General features: G+C 45.9%; 1 protein-coding gene across 1 annotated transcript in view; it reads right to left on the minus strand.

Annotated features, from left to right (window-relative positions):
• LGR5 (leucine rich repeat containing G protein-coupled receptor 5) overlaps positions 1-15,830 on the minus strand; it is a 94,583-nt gene extending 78,753 nt beyond the window's left edge. Inside the window, exons 1-2 of the mRNA XM_078863603.1 lie at positions 15,565-15,830; positions 14,346-14,711 (exon numbers count right to left, since the gene is read on the minus strand). Coding sequence (XP_078719729.1) covers positions 14,346-14,698 — 353 coding nt within the window. The 5' untranslated portion in view covers positions 14,699-14,711; positions 15,565-15,830. The remainder of the gene's footprint in view (positions 1-14,345; positions 14,712-15,564) is intronic.
• Positions 15,831-20,635: the final 4,805 nt, after the last annotated feature.

The raw sequence follows: 20,635 nt of genomic DNA on the forward strand, positions 1-20,635 counted from the left end.
CATGATCAAGGTTGTTTATTTTATGTGCAGATAGTCACATTTTAAAAACACAGACTCGATAGGAGGTAGTTTATTTTTTTCAGCAGTACCCTTCGAGGCAGTTGATGGGACTGTTATGAATTTTAGGCATACGAAAAAAAAAAGACGCAATGCTGTATGGAAATAATACGCCAGTGAAAATAAACGACATGCGTGAAGCTTGTGCAGTTTGGTGTTATCCCTCTTCAAGAGAAACATTAGTTGCTCAAAACAACAAGCATGACGTAAAAATCCTCTCAAGTAATCCTGCAAGGCAGAAACAAAACTACGACACTTATATTGAACCCCAGTGCATCATTGTTTAAGTGGGGCGCCACTACCGCTGTGCAGGGCATGTATTATATCGGGTTTTTATGGAGTTAAAAAGCGCTCAAGATCAATAATTTATTGCAATATTATTTATAGAAAAATGTAAACAATTTACCTTCGTCTTGTGCAAACAAATCCAATGGATCAATGCACCGTTACTGATGTTGACAATATAGGAGTGAATCTTGATTTGAAGCTTTCGTAACTGCAGGAATCCATACTCTTTGGTTTTTTCGGTAAAGTCACGAAGGTAGATATAAAATAAAATAAATCACGACGTTTCGATCGCAAGACAAGCAATCTTCATCAGGTGGAACAACCACACCAAGAAAAAATGCTTAAGTAGGCAAGAGAGGAGTGTATTCTTAGCCCAAATTTCACCACTGCCAGATGAAGGCGCCCCCATGCAAAGTCGGTCATGGGTGATGGTTTTGACCATACTTCACCACACTGGTCAATGCGATTTGGAAAGTGGGCCATCAGTACTGGTACAGGTATAACTCACCAATGATGTTTGCCATGGCCAGAAACTGAACTCAGGTCTGCAGGCTCACAGCGCAGTACGCCAACCACTGTGCCACTAACCGTAAATAATCAATTACCACATGCATGTATATCATGAGTGTTGTAATCGACTTCAAACAGATACAACGTTAAGTGCCTATGGTATAACAAGGTCAAACACCGAATTTCATTATGTTCTAGTAAATGGGTGGGGAGAAGCGGTAGCACATTGGTGAGTGCATCGCATTACGTACCCAGCGAAGTGAATTACGTTTCTCGACCATGGCTAACATCAGCGACGACTGATATCCACACCAATCATGGACTTGTCCTACTCCTTCATAAATCCACACCGACTGAACGCAAAGTTTTTTTTATTTTACCGGGAAAGGCCCACTGAGCTATATGGCTTTTTCAGAAGCAACCTGGCCACAAATTATATCTCAACGAAGTGGCTTATCGTGTGTAAATGTATAGCAGCCAAATACTCTAAACGCACGTTGATTCTAAATGTAGAGGGAAAAAGTATGGTAAAACAACCCTCATTACCAAAAAGGCCTTCGTCCAGCAGTAGATTGACAAGTAACTTTATATATTTAATGATTACCAAAAGCTCATTTCGATTAGATTTGTCGTTTACAAAGTTTATTTACAGGACCTCAACCTTGGGGCCCCAGGCCCTCCTACACGTTTATCAATTGTCCACTTAGAGGTGTCAATCACAGGCATGGCCACACCCCTTGTGAGCTGTGTCAGCCATTGGTTGGGCCAATTTCCAGGTCTTCATTGGACTAATTGCAGCCCTCAAACCCATGGGGATGATGGGCTGAGTCAAACCCCAACTGGGATTTCAGCTCACGACCTCTCTGCGAGATGGGCCCCTCTGCCACAGCACCACTCTGCCAGATACAACAGCAATAACAATGTAATGATATGTGACGCTAGCTCCATAATCTATCTATGAAAACAAGTATGTATGTTAAACTTCTTTCGCACCATAGATAGCCAACCGTGCTAATTGGAGATGCGGGGGAAGGACAAACTAAACACAAAAAGCAGTTCTAAATAAATTCGTTTTCAATCTAGATTTAAAAGTGCATAGCTCCAGTGGCTTCCTAATATCGGAAGGAAAAGCGTTCCAGATGGCCGCAGAAGTGCATCTGAACGCGTGCAATGCAGTGAACATCTTTGCTCGATGGCTTACCAAAAGCCACTGCGAGGATGACTGGAGTTCGCGTGATTGTTTATGTTTCTTGACGAGATCAGTAAGGTATTGTGGTTCATTTGTGGCAAGCACTTTGTGTGTAACGAGTACGACCTTATAATGTATTCGTTGGCATGCAATACATGAAATGAATCCTGCAGGCAAGAATAATTTAAATATAATTCATGATGTGAATTATATAAAACAAAGAGTTTGCATTCAGGCTAATGTAGCCTTTGCAAATGAGATTACAATCAACCGTTTAAATAAGATTTTAAAAAATTATAAAAATATAAAGTAAATAGTAACACGATACAAAAAAAGCTGATTCTTGAATTGAATTGCAATTCTTAATCGAGACTGTTCATTAATTGACGGTTGGAGGGTGGTGGTGAATCATTTTCTGCCCAATCACAAGCCACATCAATGTATTTTCATAGCAATGTTTCTAAACCTATATCTGAACGAATACCAATGGTACCAGAAACAAACACATTTTTCTGAACACAAACTTCGAAAACGCAAAAAAAAACTCGCATGCAACAATCCCAAGCCAAAAAACGTCACGATGTTGGGCTTAATGACGGTTTGTTGAAAAGTCGTCTTGCGAAGATGAAACATGCTGGAACGGGGTGCCGACGCGAGGCCACCGTGAGTGAGCGTGCGTCCGGCCCCTATGTTGGTGCTGCATGCGCGGCTCACAGTAACGTTTGCCCGTTCCGGCGAGCGCTCCGCCGAATCAAAACAAAACCCCCTCGGCGCTGCGACTCCCCCCACCCCCCCGGCCTCTCCAGTTTCTGTCGGGAGGCGGAGGGGAGGAGTGCCAAATTGACACTGTTTATTAAATCCTTTATATTAAGTTCGCTTGCTTGCTTGCTTGCGTGCTTGCTTGCTTGCTTACGACCGTGCAAATCTTTCGGTCGTTTTTTAACCCACTTCCCGTGATCCAATCGAGCTGACATTTTCCACACAGACTCGTTGTGCGTGACAATTAATTTTAGTGAAATTTTTTTTTAAAAAATGTACACTATTTAGGGAATTTTTTTAAAAATATTTAATTACCAATTGCTTAATGCTGGCAGACAATCATCTGACCCATAGGTGGCAGCCATCTCAAGCCAGAGGACGAGAGGACTCTAGCCGCCACGCATATAAAGGATTTAGAGTGAAAAACTTTGTTTTTACGGGTTAATTTTTTCAGATCCTTTTTGTAGGGTGGGGGTAAAAAAACTGGATCGTAATGGCGATGACCTATAAGGGAACTCGACAGAGAACACAAGTCAAGTTGCCATAAACGTAACATTCGTTAATTTTTTTACACCTAAGAAGGTGTCTGTATAAAAGAATTTTGAGAGGGTATAACATTTTTTTGTTGTTCTGGGTTTCAACAGCAGAATATACAGTTGTTTGCGCATAGAATCTGCGAAAAACACATTGTGTCCAGTGTTGGATGAAGGCCTCCCACATGCCATGGTGGTCACGTGGGGCAAACTTTATCACAGTGCGGCAGGTGCCCTGGTCGGATTCAGGAATCACTTGCCACATTGTTAGCTGTGGCCAAATATCAAACTCAGGTCACCAGCTTCATCACGCAGTGCTCTACCGACATTCTCAATACTGCCTGTAACACACCGTGTATATATACACAACATAATTGTTACACGAAAGCCACACTACTGTTAAATATTAAAGAGGCGAAACGGAAAAGATTAATGTCAAAATCGCTTTGAAAGTGTAATGAATACGGCTTTATGTGCTTGAATTTCTGCCACGTTCTCGCCTTTAAAAATAACGTATTGATTTTTAGGTTCTGGTAGCAGGTAGGCTATATGTTTTATTAACTGCGTCCTAAAACATTAGTTGGCTTTACTCTGAATGTTCCATGGCTGTGCACCTGACATATAAAACAGTGAAACTCTAAACGCTGTGCTTAGTTGCAAGCGGTAATAGAAATCTCATGCTAGTATAGGAAGCATTTATTATAAGGCCACATGATGCTCTGTGGCATGTGGGCACAAGTCAAGGTCAAGAGGGCGTCACTACTAATTCCACTGGTGCCACCACACCTCAACATCACTTCTTTACCTTTTACAAGGTTCTGTAGTCGGATGCTCAACCTCCAAAGTCTGCTCTTCAGAGTATCCAACCACCTCGCTTTAGGTCTCCTCTATAAGTCGCTGAACTCTGGATACCGCTTCATTGCCCGTCTTGGAAGACTCGCCCCCCTTGAACCCAGGGCACGTGTCCCACCCATCGCAACCTCCCCACATCTTTCCACGCTCTATTCCAAACCATCGAGGTGCTTCCCTCGTCCACCATGAATTTCCCAAGAATCCTCAATAGGCATTTGTATTTAAAAGGCGAGAACCTTCTTACTCTAGTTACTTAATATCCAGCTCTCCAGTGATCACTAAGAGACATTACTCCTGTCTCAAACACCTATCTTCTTCGACCAAAGACAGATGAGCCTCCAGTGAGACCAATAGCATCCACAATACTGTAGTGGTATGCTGTAAATATAATTTGGCATGTAACGACGCATGTTTATGTAGTCATATTGCTCATGATGCATGCATCAAATTGTGCATGTAAAGTGTAAGAATCAATTATTGCGAATTATTGTGTTAAATGTAATTATGTCACCCAATCAGCTACATTTACAACAAAGTTAAGTCAATGAATCGATCCTTGAATCAATTGACAACTGCGAATCGTACGAGTTCATCAAAGCGCAAAGGTGGAGGCGATTCATTGCAGGCCTAGTAATTATATCGTATACTTTGGCATGGGGCTTGCGTGGCGAGTATTTACATCTAAACGAGTATCAGCAAATTTTGGCATATTTTAAAAGGTGGAGAGAGCATGTTGCTGACACATTAAGGCTGCTGGGACGTTTGGATGTGTGCCGAGCTGCACTGTGTGAAATGCGCTTAGGGCATCGATTTCCTTTCTGTCGCACTGTCCATATTAAAGTGGATTTAAGCGATTATAAGCGGGGGATGGACAAAATAAAGGCAAGAGGGGGGGGGGGGAGAAGGGAAAAACCAAAAGAAAACAAAGGATCGCCAACTGGGGTTCTCGCTCATGATAATAGTGTTATACCTCGGAGGACGTGCATTCGATCCAGAGCCTGGCGTCTCTATATTTGGAATTTGCATGTTCTCCCCGTGGTCGCATGGATTTTTCTCCGCTTTTTCCCTTTTAGATAAAACATGCGTTTAGAGTATTTGGCTGCTATAAATTTCCATGTAATAAGCCACTTCGTTGAGCTGTCATTTATGGCCAAGTTGATTCTGACAAAGAGCTGTATAACCCCTTTGTAAATCGGATCGTCGTAAAAATGGACCCGATTTTCCCAAAGACAGTACAAACAGTAAAAACACCACTTACCAGTCCTTTTCCTTTTATCAGCATTATTTTAATGGGCTTAATAGATAAACGTCCACAAATAATACTTGAGAACAAGGAAATCTCCACGTGTTCATAAATCAAGTTTCTGCACCATAAATCGATTCATCGTGGCACGATGGATCAATCCTCATACGTCGTAAATGTGGATTGTCATAATATCTGTTATTTCTCTATATTTTCCATATTTTTCAAGATAACCAGAGTTAACTAGAAATATATAAATGTGCACGATGTCCAATCGTGGGTTAACTGGGGGCAGCGGTAATAATCATGTGAAGTTGTGTTGAAAGTCAATAACAGCAACAACAAACCCTGTATTATGGATGATATTGGTCGCGAAAGAATAAGTGTTAAATTTTCACATTCGTTGACCACAATGATAAATGGAGAAGTAAATTGACAAGCGCAATCGATAAATGTATTTTACAACAGAACAACAACTTGCTGTCAATGAGAAAAAAAGCCAAGGGTGGTTTAAAACGTAAAAATCGAGCTCTGAGAAAAAAAAAATCCAATTGCGTGGCCTTTGGTTATCAGCAGAATACATAAGCACGCAGAGCCAATGGACGGGTAAGCCAAAGCAAAAACACACAGAGGAGTGCAAATCCACAAGCAGCTGGACCAAGTGGTCAAATGATTAACAGGGCCCTCTCTCGTGATGCCAGCAAGGCCGCACACGGTGCTCGACCCGGCCATCGGGCTGATGTTTAACCCGGCGGGTCCCCAGCGGCGGCGGTTCACATTTGTGGACGGGCGCACGCTGCACTTTGGTACATCCTCCCTCGGCATTGGCGCTCAGCTGGCGTCTGCAGTGGAGTATCTGGGGCCATTCTCCACTGCCACTGCGGCCGCAGCTAAGTCTTAGCACGGCGGGACAAAATCCTGGCTTGGCCCGAAAGGAGAATTTGTTAAAAGGCCTCCGTCACTGCAGCATCTCTCGCAGCAACTTTACAGTAAAAGGGGGTTAAGCAGCAATTAAAAGCGACACTCAGACATTAACATTTTCATCAGGGGGAAGCCCGCCAGGCCCGCTGGCAGACTGAAAGGATTTTCCTCTCCCGACAAAAGACCCCATTAGGGCTGCCCGCTGCGAGTGGACCGCACTGGGCCAAGCGAGCTGTCAGTCAGCGACCGGGGATGCCTGGGGGCTCCGGCGCTCTCTAATTATCCCCGCTGCTTGCATCGTTAAGAGCGGTGCGCACATGCTGAGCCAGGAGCCGCGCCCCCCTCTGGGCTGCCTTCCACCCACACGCGTGCACACCCACGCACGCTCGCGCACAGGCTTACACGCACGCGCACACACTAACCAACCCACCCACCCACGCCCGCTGACCCAAAGCAACCCCTTGCCAAAAAAATAAAAAAATAACCCTTACCTAGCTGACACTCACTCAACCTCACTCGCTCGCTCACCCTGGCCCAGCCACCACACCCCACCGCAAGCACCAGAGACACAAGGCCTTTGAGTAGGGGCAGGGTGTTCAGACATCCCAAGGGGTCACGGTACCCATCCACTGCATACTAATGGAGCAGCGGGGACTTTTTTTGGCGCTGGGAAGCACAGACGAAGGCGGCTAAGTCCGTGAAAACAGTCTTAATTTGCTTTCAAAGCCCCTCCGGGATAGGAAAGGGAAAAAAAGTGAAGAGAAAAAAAAACCACGGAGCAGAATGCACGGCAACCCTGGCAACGGTAGCGAAAAGATTCTGTTTTTTAAAAATGAGGCTGGCACATAAAGGGTATTTAAAACTAGGAGAACAAAAAAATCCCCTTACCGCCAAGCTGATAAATTTAGAACAATTTACTGTTACCGATCTGTAATGCAGTTGGGATACATTCGTACAGCAGCGTGCGTTTCTGTATCTCTGGCACGTTTCCAATTTGCGTGGATTTCGAAGAGCAGTCATCATGGTGCACAGGAAGGGAACACCCACCCCGCTGATGGATATCAATCTGCCGTTATATAATGCTAACCACATTAAAAAGATGGCAAGGTCCAACTCTGGCTGTGGAGCAAAGGATGTTTCAAATGCCACCAAAAGGCAAGATTTGTGTATTTCGTCGGGCAGCCCCAACAATGTTTTAAAAATAATTTAAGGCTGTGCATCTCTTCATACGCATGCCGAATTCCGCCTAAAAGTCACCGACTTTTACCCGATAGTCACCTTACTTATTTGCCTTCAAATAAGTTTGTTAAAAAATAAAATATTCTGGTTAAACATTTAGACTAAATAACATTTGGAGACAGTTGAGAAACGGTAGCTTAAAGAGGAACTGTGGGTGCCAAGTTAAGGGCATTTTTGGCTCAAAAGTGTAATTAATTTTGTCTAAGCCATCAATGGCATTTAATTTAATATATGCACTGGCTTAACATTTCTTGGGTGCTTGCAGTTGCGGGGGGGAGGGGCAAGAAAACAATACATTTTGAATGTGGATTTAACTGGATTAACTTATTAAACCACAGTATATTTCACATACCTGGCAAAAAAAATCTGGAAACCCTTCAGGGCATTTTATTTTGTCTGTGTTCGGAATTTCTTCCAACAATCCCTGTAGTAAATTCATGACCACAAGAGCTTTTGCAAAACACAACTTTGAGACATGCCATATGGAACAATAATCATGTACACCTTCAAATATATTTTTACATTTTAATATATTAATAAAACAGTTGTGTGTGTGTATAACACTGCTGCTTTGCATTTCGTTATCAAAGCACAGTTTACATGTATTTCTGCAAATGCTTTTGCGTGTAGTTAACATTTCACAGGTATACTTTTAATGCCCGTAACACATGGTGGCTATGCTGCAAAGGTGTGAGCAGTAAAAATAAATTTCAAATTATAAACAGGAATTATATTTCTGCAATTACCACTAATCAGACAGCAACACAAAGGTTATGGAGTTAAATGACATTACACAATGCAGTACAGTGACAGCGTACAACGCAAACATTTTCTTGCACAAGACAGATCTCCCATATAGCCCAAGTTCTATTTGCGAGCAGCTATTAAGTCCAGCACAACACACGTGAAGGTGGTGTGGCCGAAAACTACGCCTTTGACCTCGAAGTTGGTGATGTTAAAATGCTCATCTAAGGTTAAGTCAACTTAGGGAACCTGCAATGATTCAATTTCCTGCCGATGTTAAACGTTACCCGCACCTCCGATTAGCATTGTTGGCCACATACCGTGCAAAAGAAGTTCAACGTACATACACATAGCCATGGCTGGTAAATGAAATCAAGTTGCCAAGTTCATAGCACTGTGAACAAACCACGAAGCCACCGCTGTTCCTATGAAGGTTGGCATGGCACATGCGTGGGTGGCGTGGTCAACACCATGCTTGGCCTCCTTTGTCTCCCTAGAGCTAATGCTTACACACCACACCAGTTACTCAGTTATGGCTCAGTCGACCTAGGGGACGCCCACATAGAACCAGATCAGATATTTGCCACCGATGTTATAGCCATGGCTGGGAACTGAACTCAAGTCGCAAGGTTCGTGCAGTGCACAAAACACTACGCCACAGCTCCCCAATTGTATTAGATAGATATGCACGCACATACAAGTACACACAGAGCTTAGTTCTGCTCTGGCTGTACAAATAGACCATTCACAGGAGCGGAAACACCCCACACATTTCACCTGCTGTACACTGCAGGTGTCAATCTCTATTCAGCGCAAGTGGCACAGTCACGCTTACAAAAATGTTTCTGGACAGGTATGTCCTGTGGAGGCGAGTGAATAGTGGTTGCATAAGCACAGAACCACAATAACCCCTATTGACCACACACACGAATACATCAATTCCCACCCGCATGGAAAATGTTTCCCAAATGTGGCTTTCTCTGCGTGGTGTACAGACTACAACGGTGGTAAGAGATACAAGGAACAATGGAGCACTGAGGCCCATTCTCTTAGCGCACTTACTAATGACTATAAATGGAAATAACACTGGCAACAGCCACACCGGACAATGTTTAAGTGCAGCAAAAAAAAACGTTTAGACTGAAAACAAAAACAATTCTGTAACGAAACACAACAAGAAAGGGAGGGGGGGTATAAGTCCAGGCACACAAGAAGCGGACACTAATTACAATTTGTGAACAGTTCAAATGCGTTTCTGAAGCTCAGTTGATGAACAGCACAGAACAAAAAGGCACTCTGGACTTTAAAGAGTGTCCAATACAGATAGTGAACTTTAGGAAAAACGATCAATCATTCAATTACAATGCCAAACCAGACAAGGGCCATCTGGAAAATGACAGGAGACTCATTACTTTCCACGTGTGAGTCTGAACACTGTTTTAGAAAATAATAAAAAGACTGGTTATGAGTTATGTGCAAAAGCTAGGTCAAACAGTCACCTCAATAAGAGTTAAATACAGTAATTTCTGTTGGAAACCCATTTTTAAGCCAAAACAGACAGCAGACTCCGAAAAAATATGCTGTTCTTTACAGGAGACGTCACGGCAATTTGCTGCCTTCAGACAATGAAGACTTCATGCCACTGTTGGCAATAAGAGGAATCCATTGTGTGCTCATGTCAGGAACAAACTCCTGTAAAGTATCTCAAAAACTGACATTTATCCACCCTGCCTGCTAAATGAGGCAGATTTTCCAAACACGATACTTTTCTTGTACGCAAACGCGCACAATACGGACGCCTGTGCCGAGCAGATGTACGCTAGAATTAGTAAAGGTTGCTAAACAGGCTTGTGAAACGGTGCTCGATTTGTTTTATGATTTGGGAGCACTCACTAAATCAGTGGGTCCTCCCAGCGTACCTATGCATAGCAATGCCCCACACTTTACAAAGGTAAAGGCAGGATGTATGAACACCCCCAGGACTCTCACCAGACAGGGTTCACCAGACACCGTAGACAGTCTGCAAATGTGTGCAACAGACAGCAGGAAATCTGGGCTGGTTATCCATGCTCTCAATGGGGTGAGCAATTTCACTGGGCCGATTTATAGTGTAATTTGAGCAACATGTGCACAACATACCAGCACGTGTACATATACGCATAAAACATATACTGGGCAAGAATAACAATTGTAATTTACAGCCATTTGTCAACCCACTGCTAAATAAAGGCCTCCACACAAAGCATAAAGTCATGGGGATGTTTGATCATACTTCACCACTGGTTCATGCGGCTTGGTGAAGGGGACCAGACACTCGCCACACTGACGTATTCTGTGGCTGGGAATAAAACCCAGGTTTCTAGGTTCATAGTGTAGAGCCCAAACCACTGTGCCACCATTCCACTCACCAACTGATCACGTATACGGATGTAAAATGTGTAAAAGTTACAATGCTGATGGGGGGAAAAAACTAAATGCGATTGAATTAAAACAGGACACGTACCTCATTTAACTTTGAAATAAAGCAATGCAATTATATGCCGATTCATGGGCAACCTACAATGCTATCTTTTAACATAATATCTATGGGACACTTTTTGCCAGGATCAAAACAATAAAAAGCATATTCTTCTTTAAAACACAAGTTCCAGATGTCGCTGTCTCACAAATAAGCTCATACATAGCCTTTGTTGCAAGATAAATGTGAAATTCTGAACTTGGCAACGTCTAGCAGTAATGAAAATAGACGAAGAATGTTAGCGGTAGCAATAAAAAAAATCAATGCTAATGGCCGATTCACTGTGATGAGCCGTCCGTGCCATCACTCGCACGCATATTGATGGCAGGACCTGCGAGAATTGAATACGGCCCAATGCGGGTCAACTTGTCACACTCTGACAAGTGCTGGTTCTTAATATGACACATAGCACAGGCAGTGCATTGATATGTTACGCCGTTATTGCAGAGTGATGTGAATCCATTAGACATGCTTTTTTCTCCAACCCCTCAGCAAGTTATTGACTAAAAGCACGATCTATAAATGTGCACGATGTTCTATCTCGGGTTAACAATGCATAGAAGGCAACGATAGGGATAAATTCTGTTGAAGGCCAGAATTTGTTCTTGTTATGAATTTTATTCAATCTTTATTTTTTTACTTTGTTGAAAGGCTGGCTTGACAGCAAGCCAAAGCAATTCCCACTGCACAGCAACAACACGGACGAATTTCAACTCAACTGCATTAGCATTTAAAGAGCTGGCCAGTGTTCTTTTTAATTCTCACAGCATGCATGCACAACTGGGTGTGAACACAAGAGCTTGGCAAACGGATTTCTCGATTTGTACACAATACAGTGCATACATACACAAGGTAAAACCTTGCACAAGCAAGGAAAAACAAACACATACTGCAACAATCATATTTTTCTCTAAGTACCAAAATAATTCATATCTATTTCTCACCCCCTACATCAGTTCGTTTTCTACTTTCAATGTGATATTTACATTCTTCCCCCGAGGTATATCAGCAAAATCATTCCAGAAGGTTTGCAAAAGGAATAGTAGCCAATGAGGACCAATGTAAGAAACAAATCAGATAAAAATGTGGCACGAGAAACATTTATCGCTGTTCGTCTTCTTACCCCTTACAAAATGCCTTCAAAACACGTTGCATTGTCAGCCTTCCCATTCTCTAGGCCACCGATTAACTTGTGTTGCCATTTTTCTGCATCGCTGTATAACAAGACGTAAAGTACAGACTTAAATGGGGCTGATTTTGACTTTTGAGTAGGCCATTCGCTCGAGGACTTGCAAAACGCTGGGCCAATAAACATTTAAATTCGGCACAGAGAGAGTACAAAATGAAAAAAAATATTCTGCTTTAAATTAGACCGTGCGTGCATGCGGGGCTTGCGGTCAGATCTGAAAACCCTCCGGGGGCAGCTTGTATGTTAGCTGCATGACTTACAAGCAGCTACTATTGGGTTAATGTTGTACAGCCTCCCCCCCTCCCCATTCAGTGGCAAATGTGCATCAATTACTACCCCACAATTCATCCAGGAAAATACAAAAAAACACAGCTGTCTATTATTTGGTTAGCTGCATGCACAAAGCTGGGTGTGAAAAGAGTGTTTTCCAATTTATGCCCGTGTATGTTCCGCTTTAATTATTAATTTACTGCATGGCTTGTCATCATTAAAATATAAATGGGCGGAACAATACGGGCAGCTTGTTAATGTCACGAGGACGCACCTGTGCACGTGTACACAATGTGGACATTGTAAGGTCAACAAAGGCGGAGATGATGTGTGTAATGACTAATAACAATGCTACGACCACATGATTGACATTTATTGTCGAGCCGAATTCAATAATCTGACGGTGATACGTACTGTATAAGGCATACAACCAGACGTATTTTAAAGGCATTTAAATTTCCCCACTACGTACACGAACCTTGTTCACGAGAAAAAAAACATTAAATCAACACCCCCATCGTAGGCTGGGGTGCCCACGCACACACGCACACATGAGCAAATTACTGAATTAACAACGCACTGTGAATATACATAATTACAGTATGTGTGGTGTGTGTGTACAACACAATGACATGTGAAACTCACGTGTACGAAAATATGTAAGGGGGCATATTCACCTACACAATATATACACAACTCACATGTATGTGTAAAACCTTATTGCAATGACATGTGTACCATGATCGTGGTATATTTACATAATATAAACATCGCCATTACTTACGCAGACATGTATATGCACTGGAGGCATATAATTGCGTGTGTGCCCACGTGTTACGGTTGAATGTGTATTAAAGTACGTGATGTAGGTAGTATTACTACAATACAGTGAATACACGATAATATCTGTAACACAATAGCTATATCAAGCACCACAGAATACCACGTACAATAGGAAGAGTCGTGACCACAGTATAACATCATATACACAATGATGTACACACTATACAATACTATAGAGTATACACATCCTACACACACACACAAAGTTGACTGAACAATACAAAACCATGTTTAACATCCACATTACACATTGCAACCCGATGAACACACACACACACTGCACACAAACTATACAATACCATACACAGTACACATTACAAAACCATGTATAACACACACTGCCCCATGCCATGTACAACGACACCCACACCCACTATACAATACCATACACACGGTACACACAATAAATTACCACGCACACAGATGGATGACACTCACAGGAAGTCCACCAGGTAGTCGAAACCAGGTGTGCTACTAATCAGCATCATCATGTATCACTTGATATAGCAGCTCAAGCAAAAAGCCCCGACGTAATTGAGAATCACAACAGCAGCACCAGACATGAACTTCGCATCACGAGTTCCCAAGACGACCAGCAACAACCGATTCCATTGCGAGGATTACTGCCCCTGACCCCCCCAATCATCATCAACAACAACACTCACAGGTATGTAGCCCATGCCGTTGTGGGTAAGGGTTAGGGTGGGTAACAGAGGATAGTGCCCATCATCATGGGTCAATGCATGGAGCCCATGATGTGCAGTCAGGAGGTGAGGGTGGTGGTGAGGGTGAGGGTACCACCACTCACCCCGCAACGTGTGGTGGTGGTGTTGGTGGTGAGGGTGGTGGTGGTGAGGGTACCACCACTCACCCCGCAACGTGGTGTTGGTGGTGGTGAGTCGTACTAACAAGAGGGTGTTCTACTCATGGTGTTGGTGGTGTTGTTGGTGGTGTTGTTGGTGGTGTTGGTGGTGATGAGTTGTGCTAAAAAGAGGGTGTTCTACTCATGGTGTTGGTGGTGGTGTTGTTGAGTCGTGCTAATAAGAGGGTGTTCTACTCATGGTGTTGTTGGTGGTGTTGGTGGTGGTGGTGTTGTTGAGTCGTGCTAACAAGAGGGTGTTGTATTCGTGGTGGTGGTGGTGTTGGTGGTGTTGGTAGTGGTGATGCTAACAAGAGGGTGTTGTACTCACAGGTAGACGGCATCTTGCGCCACTGACGCGGGCAGGGCCGTGAGCCCCAGCCCGGAGCAGTCGAGGCGAAGCTGCCCCCCCGGCTCGCCGCTGTCGCAGCGGCACGGCCCGGGGCAGGGGGCAGCAGCAGCAGCAGCTGGGGCAGCTGGGGCAGCAGCAGCAGCTAAGGGGGCAGCCTCCAAGGGGGCAGCAGCAGCAGCTGGGGCAGCAGCAGCAGCTGGCGCAGCAGCAGCTGGGACAGCAGCAGCAGCAGCTGGGGCAGCAGCAGCTGGAGCCTCCATGGCGAAGAGCAGCAGAGGGCAGTGGAGGCTCAGTAGCAGGAGCAGCAGCCAAGGCAGCAGATGTGGACCCATGCTGCCCAGTAACCTACAAACCCCGACAGCAGCGGACCACCACCTACGGCTCACTAACACCGACACCCGCCCTGGACACCACCACTCGCTGCTCTATAACACTCAGATGCCGGCCTAACTCTCGATAACCAAACCTACCTGCACCAGCCCTGGTACCAGCTCAACAACAACTACTACTACGGATTGTTGTTGTGTGTTGTTGTGGGGCGCGTGGTGTGTTAAGTTTATCGCTGCTTGTTACTCTGCGTACAGTGGAGAGTTTTAACTCACCGACACAACATTCTACGGGTTTAGATGCCGTAATGTCTGTGTGTGTGTCTGTGTGTACTAATCGCTGTGTGATAGTTAATGTTGCTGCTGTGAAAGTGTTCTGCTTTACTTGTTAATAGCTAACGCAGAGTCGCATACAGTAGTGGTGGTAGTGTGTGTACAGTAGTAGTAGTGTGTGTACAGTAGTAGTGTGTGTACAGTAGTAGTGGTGGTGTGTGTACAGTAGCGCGCGTGTGCGTGTTGCTACCTGTGGCTGCTACTGCGGCCGTGCGAAGTCTTTCAGCGTCTCTCGTCTCTGTGTCTCTCTTGTCTGTCTCTTGTCTCTCTCGTCTCTGTGTCTCTCTCGTCTCTCTCTGTCTCGTATCAGATCACCGGCACTACTACAACCCCCACGGCGCCGTCAATAATCGCCAGCGCGGTGACTCCCACCGTGCCGGGGACCCTGGAGCTAACGCGGCCGAAGTACCGCAACTACAGCAGCAGCTGCAGCTGCCAACAACAACACATCTACAGCACTACCACTACACACAACAACAGCGGTACCACCACCACACAACTAAACAACCACTACCACCACCACTATCACAGCGGCTCACTCAGCTATATCCGCTGCAGCAGCGGCGGCAAGTTGTAGTCGTCGTGAGAGGCTGCGCGCGCGTGAAGAAGACTCGAGGGAGGCGGCGGGGGGGTTCGGCTCTCGCAGCGGGAGGAGGAGGCAGAGGAGGAGGCGATGGAGGAGGAGGCGATGGAGGAGGAGGAGGCGGAGGCGGTGGAGGAGGTGGAGGCGGCTGTGTGAACTGCGCGCTCCGTGGGGCGAGCGCTGTAGGCGCCGCGAGCGCGCGACCACCCCTACCCCGCGTGACGTCACCGCGACCCCATAGGCGCGCGACTGGCCCCTCCCTTACACCCACCCACCCACCCAGCTCAGCCCCCCCTCACCTCCAGCAGCCCCCCCCCCCGCCCTCTTAGCTCACCCGCCCCTCACGTCCCCCCCACCCACTCGCCCCTCACCCCCCCCCCACCAGCCCACCCGCCCCTCACCTCCCACACCCCCAACCCACCCGCCCCTCACCTCCACCACCCACCAACCCACTCGCCCCCCATCCCCCCCCACCAACTCACCCGCCCCTCACCTCCCACACCCCCAACCCACCCGCCCCTCACCTCCACCACCCACCAACCCACTCGCCCCCCATCCCCCCCCACCAACTCACCCGCCCCTCACCTCCCACACCCCCCAACCCACCCGCCCCTCACCTCCCACACCCCCCAACCCACCCGCCCCTCACCTCCACCACCCACCAACCCACTCGCCCTGCACCCCCCACCCCACCAACTCACCCGCCCCTCACCTCCCACACCCCCCAACCCACCCGCCCCTCACCTCCCACACCCCCCAACCCACCCGCCCCTCACCTCCACCACCCACCAACCCACTCGCCCCTCATCCCCCCCCACCAACTCACCCGCCCCTCACCTCCACCACCCACCAACCCACTCGCCCCTCATCCCCCCCCACCAACTCACCCGCCCCTCACCTCCCACACCCCCCAACCCACCCGCCCCTCACCTCCCACACCCCCCAACCCACCCGCCCCTCACCTCCACCACCCACCAACCCACTCACCCCTCACCCCCCACCCCACCAACTCACCCACCCCTCACCTCCAGCTCCCCTCCTAGCTCACCCGCCCCTCACCTCCCCCCACCTCACCCGCCCCTGACCTCCCCCCACCTCTCACCTCTCACCCCCAGGCTTATGAATTCAGTGATGCTTTTTTTTTAAAGTAGATTCATGAATTAAAGACTTTCAATTGGAGAAGGTTAGGCCATCACGTCGGCACACGGTGAAAAATCACGCCATGGGTGGGATATTGTATTGCTTCGGTTAATTCACCCGCAGTATTAATCAGGGCCGCCGCTGGAATTCGAGCCGCGAACCTCAACAACAAGCGGCGAACGCGCTACCGCAAGGCCATCATCTTACCGCTCTATTTGAGTAAATGTATAGACGTGTAATCTTGACCGCATGCATCTTGTGAGATATACCGGAGTCGTTTTCGACAACCTACTGTTAAGACCAAATTGAAGCGTTGAAGCGTTGATTCACTAATTCCCCATCCCGTGTCGATTACTTTGCATTTTGACCGGTGCCGAGTTTCTGGGAACGATTTTGGCACGCCACATCCGCACCTCCGATTAAGCATGGTTGGCTACGTACTTTGCGAAAGAAGTTCAACATGCTGTAAATAATTCTAGATTTGAAGCTTTCGTGACTGCAAGGATTCATATGCTTAGGTTTTTTCGGTAAAGTCACGTAGGTAAAACATTACTTAATACAGTTGTCGTGGCTGTGACGGTTCCACCTGAAGACGGAAGCTTGTGTTGCCTCCAAAACGTCGTGATTTTTTTATTTTATTTTACTTTTTTAATGTTTTACCTACGTGACTTTACCGAAAAAACCTAAGAATATGCTGTAAATACACATTCATCTCGACTTATTAGGTCCACGTGATAGTTGTTTTGTTCTGGATACAACAATATCGGATTATTATGGACTGGCATCCCCTATTACTCGATTATCCCGACTCCAAGCCAGCCTTCCAGAAAATATCTCGTGAGAAAATGTATCCCTGATGATGACCACGTCTTCTAGAATACGCCTTGACCTCGTAACTCCCCGAACGCTAAGCAGGTCTGAGCCTGGATACTCGATAATGTTTGGATGGTCGAGCAGCATGCCTCGCAACAGCTGTTGTGGGCTAGCCGGGGCTACGAGGTGGGCAGAAGAGGGTAGTGGAGCAAACTCGATTGTACTCTACATCTATGCTCCCACGGCCATCATTGGATTGGGCCGTAACATCATGTAGCGGTATTGGGCACGCTCTCCACTCCCTTTCCTCGATTCACCAGCCCACACTCGAGACCAGCGTGGTGAAGTATGGTCAAACACACCCCTGCGATTGGCACGGCATTGCAAGCCGTTCATCCAGAACAGTTGTTTAACAAAGGCCCGGAAATTATTTTGTTTACAGCAAACGATTGTATATATACTGTTACACACATTTATACCGAACTCTACAAGCGATACTCGGAAGCGTAGCAATACAAAGGTGACAACACAACTGAAATAACAATCGTTATAATGAATCGAATCGCCATAGGACGTGGGAGAGGGCTGTGGATCTTTAACTCATGCTCGGTAAGGTTCATATTCTTAGGTTTTTTCGGTAAAGTCACGTAGGAAAAATATTACAATTAATAAAAGTAAAATAAAATAAAATCACGACGTTTCGGAGGCAACACAAGCTTCCGTCTTCAGGTGAAATCACAGCCACGATAGCTGTATCAAGTTGTCGTGGCTGTGACGGTTCCACCTGAAGACGGAAGCTTGTGTTGCCTCCGAAACGTCGTGATTTATATTTTAGTTTAGTTTTATTAATTTTAATGTTTTACCTACGTGACTTTACCGAAAAAACCTAAGAATATGAATCCTTGCAGTCACAAAAGCTTCAAATCTAGAACTCGGTAAGGTTGATTGATGACTTCCCGAATTCAGTTCCAGCACGACAGGGTCGCATCTCGTGGTGGTGGCGGCAGTGCATGTGGCCTGTAATCCAGTGCTGTGGAGGCGATGGTTGGTGGATCACACGAGATGGTGTTGACGTTCAACTTCCCGTGGGCAACGAGGAAGAGCCACACACCCTGGCTCGCCAGGAGACGGCGGTAGAGCAGAAATCTGGACTCCACACCGGTTCCATCTGTACGGCGGTCCGATTACGCGTGTGTTTTCTCCGTTTCTTCCCACGTGTAAACAATCAATGGTCGGCCGATAACACCTGGATAAATAGAGGACCGCCGAGCTTTGCCAGTTGTTGGCGCCGGCTCATCACGTGGCTGCGTTCCTTGCTGTCTGTGGCTCATCGCGTCTCTACGACAGTGAGCGAATACTGTGCGCGTTGAGAGTTGACATTATTTTTACTTTCAGTATTCACCTTTTTCCCCAGATAATAAAAAGAAATCTACTTCGCTGTATGCTAACCAGAGCTCTGAGTAAAAGTAAAGATATTGTGCGCGCGGGTGTGTGTGTGTGTTCCACAGTGACGCAGAGAAGGCTGTTTTAAATTAAGATAGAGATCTTGCAGTGTATATGTTTCACACTTAATGCAGACAAGGTTGCTTCGGATGATTGTAAGATACAGATCGTATGCGTGCATCTCACGCAGAGATCAATGATTGTATATCAAGGTACCGCATTAATAAGCAGAAGAATATGCCTTTACATATCTGTACACTTAAGATTTAAAAGTATTTTTTCGACATTCCATCAGCCACACGGCCTTCTTCTGCGAGTGCATGGCTTCAGCAGCATTGGTCTAACACAAGCAAACTTTTGCACCAGTTTCGACCTTCCGTGCCTCATCAGCAGAGTCAGTCTCGCTTTAACTAACGCTGGTGATCTGCCAGATGTTTTTAGGCAATGATCCCTTACGTCTGGGTCTGAGTTTGACACAAAACTGGAGACTACGTGAGGCAAACTGTGAGAATCAGAATATTTATTCAGACTGAAGGAACCTGACGAGCTAGAAAACTCCTTTTCACAGACGTCCAATAGGGACAGGTCATAACGTGACAACGAAAAAACAATACCAAAACACGATATGAGTGCAAAGTGTAGGAAAGGTAACCAAATCACTTAATATATACAAATAAAACTACACTATTTATATATTTCGATTTAAAGCTTTCGTGACTGCAGAGATTCATCTTCTTGGTTCTTTCGGTAAAGTCACGTAGAAGGGAAAAAAAATAAAATAAAACATAATAAAATAATTCTCACGACGTTTCGGCCACAACGCAAGCAGCCGTCCTCAGGTGAAGAACAGAGTCTGCTGAGTCACACTCTGTCTTCTCGACAGACCTGTTCTTCACCTGAGGACGGCTGCTTGCGTTGCGGCCGAAACGTCGTGAGAATTATTTTATTATGTTTTCTTTTTTTCTTTTATTATTTCCATTTTACGTGACTTTACCGAAAGAACCAAGAAGATGAATCCCTGCAGTCACGAAAGCTTTAAATCGAAATTTATATATTGCCAGGTAAAGCCCACTGAGCTTATTAGCTTCTTTTTCAGAAGCGACCTGGCAACAGATGATAGCTCGACGAAGTGGCTGATCACGTGGAAATGTATCGCAGCAAATTAATCTAAATAAGCTCGAAGCATGCTTCTAAAACGAATCATTAGCATCGTTGTGCAGAATATAAGAAACAAAATACGTAAGCAGACAACATGCCTCGTTCACATCTGTACAACACGTGTTTATTAATGTGGGAAGTTGAAATCAAGATATAGATTCCATGTGTGTGTGTAGATGTGTGTGTCTCGCGTGGGGAGCGATAGTGCAGCGGTTAGCGCGCTGCGCTATGAACCCGGTGACACAAGTTCGATTCCCGCTCACGGCCAACACCAGTGACGATTATCTGAACCGTTCCCGGGCCTCCCCTAGGTCGACTCAGCCTCAAATGAGTACCTGGTGCGGTGTGTAAACATCGCCACTGGGGAGACAAAGGCGGTCGGGCGTGGTGCTGGCCACCCACCCCCTCGTGTACCGTTCCGGCCTTCATAGGTGCTCGCTAACAGCACTTGCCCCTACAGTCTGTTAAGGCTA

Source organism: Lampetra fluviatilis, chromosome 16 (genome assembly GCF_964198595.1).
Source record: "Lampetra fluviatilis chromosome 16, kcLamFluv1.1, whole genome shotgun sequence".
Classification (NCBI taxonomy): domain Eukaryota; kingdom Metazoa; phylum Chordata; class Hyperoartia; order Petromyzontiformes; family Petromyzontidae; genus Lampetra; species Lampetra fluviatilis.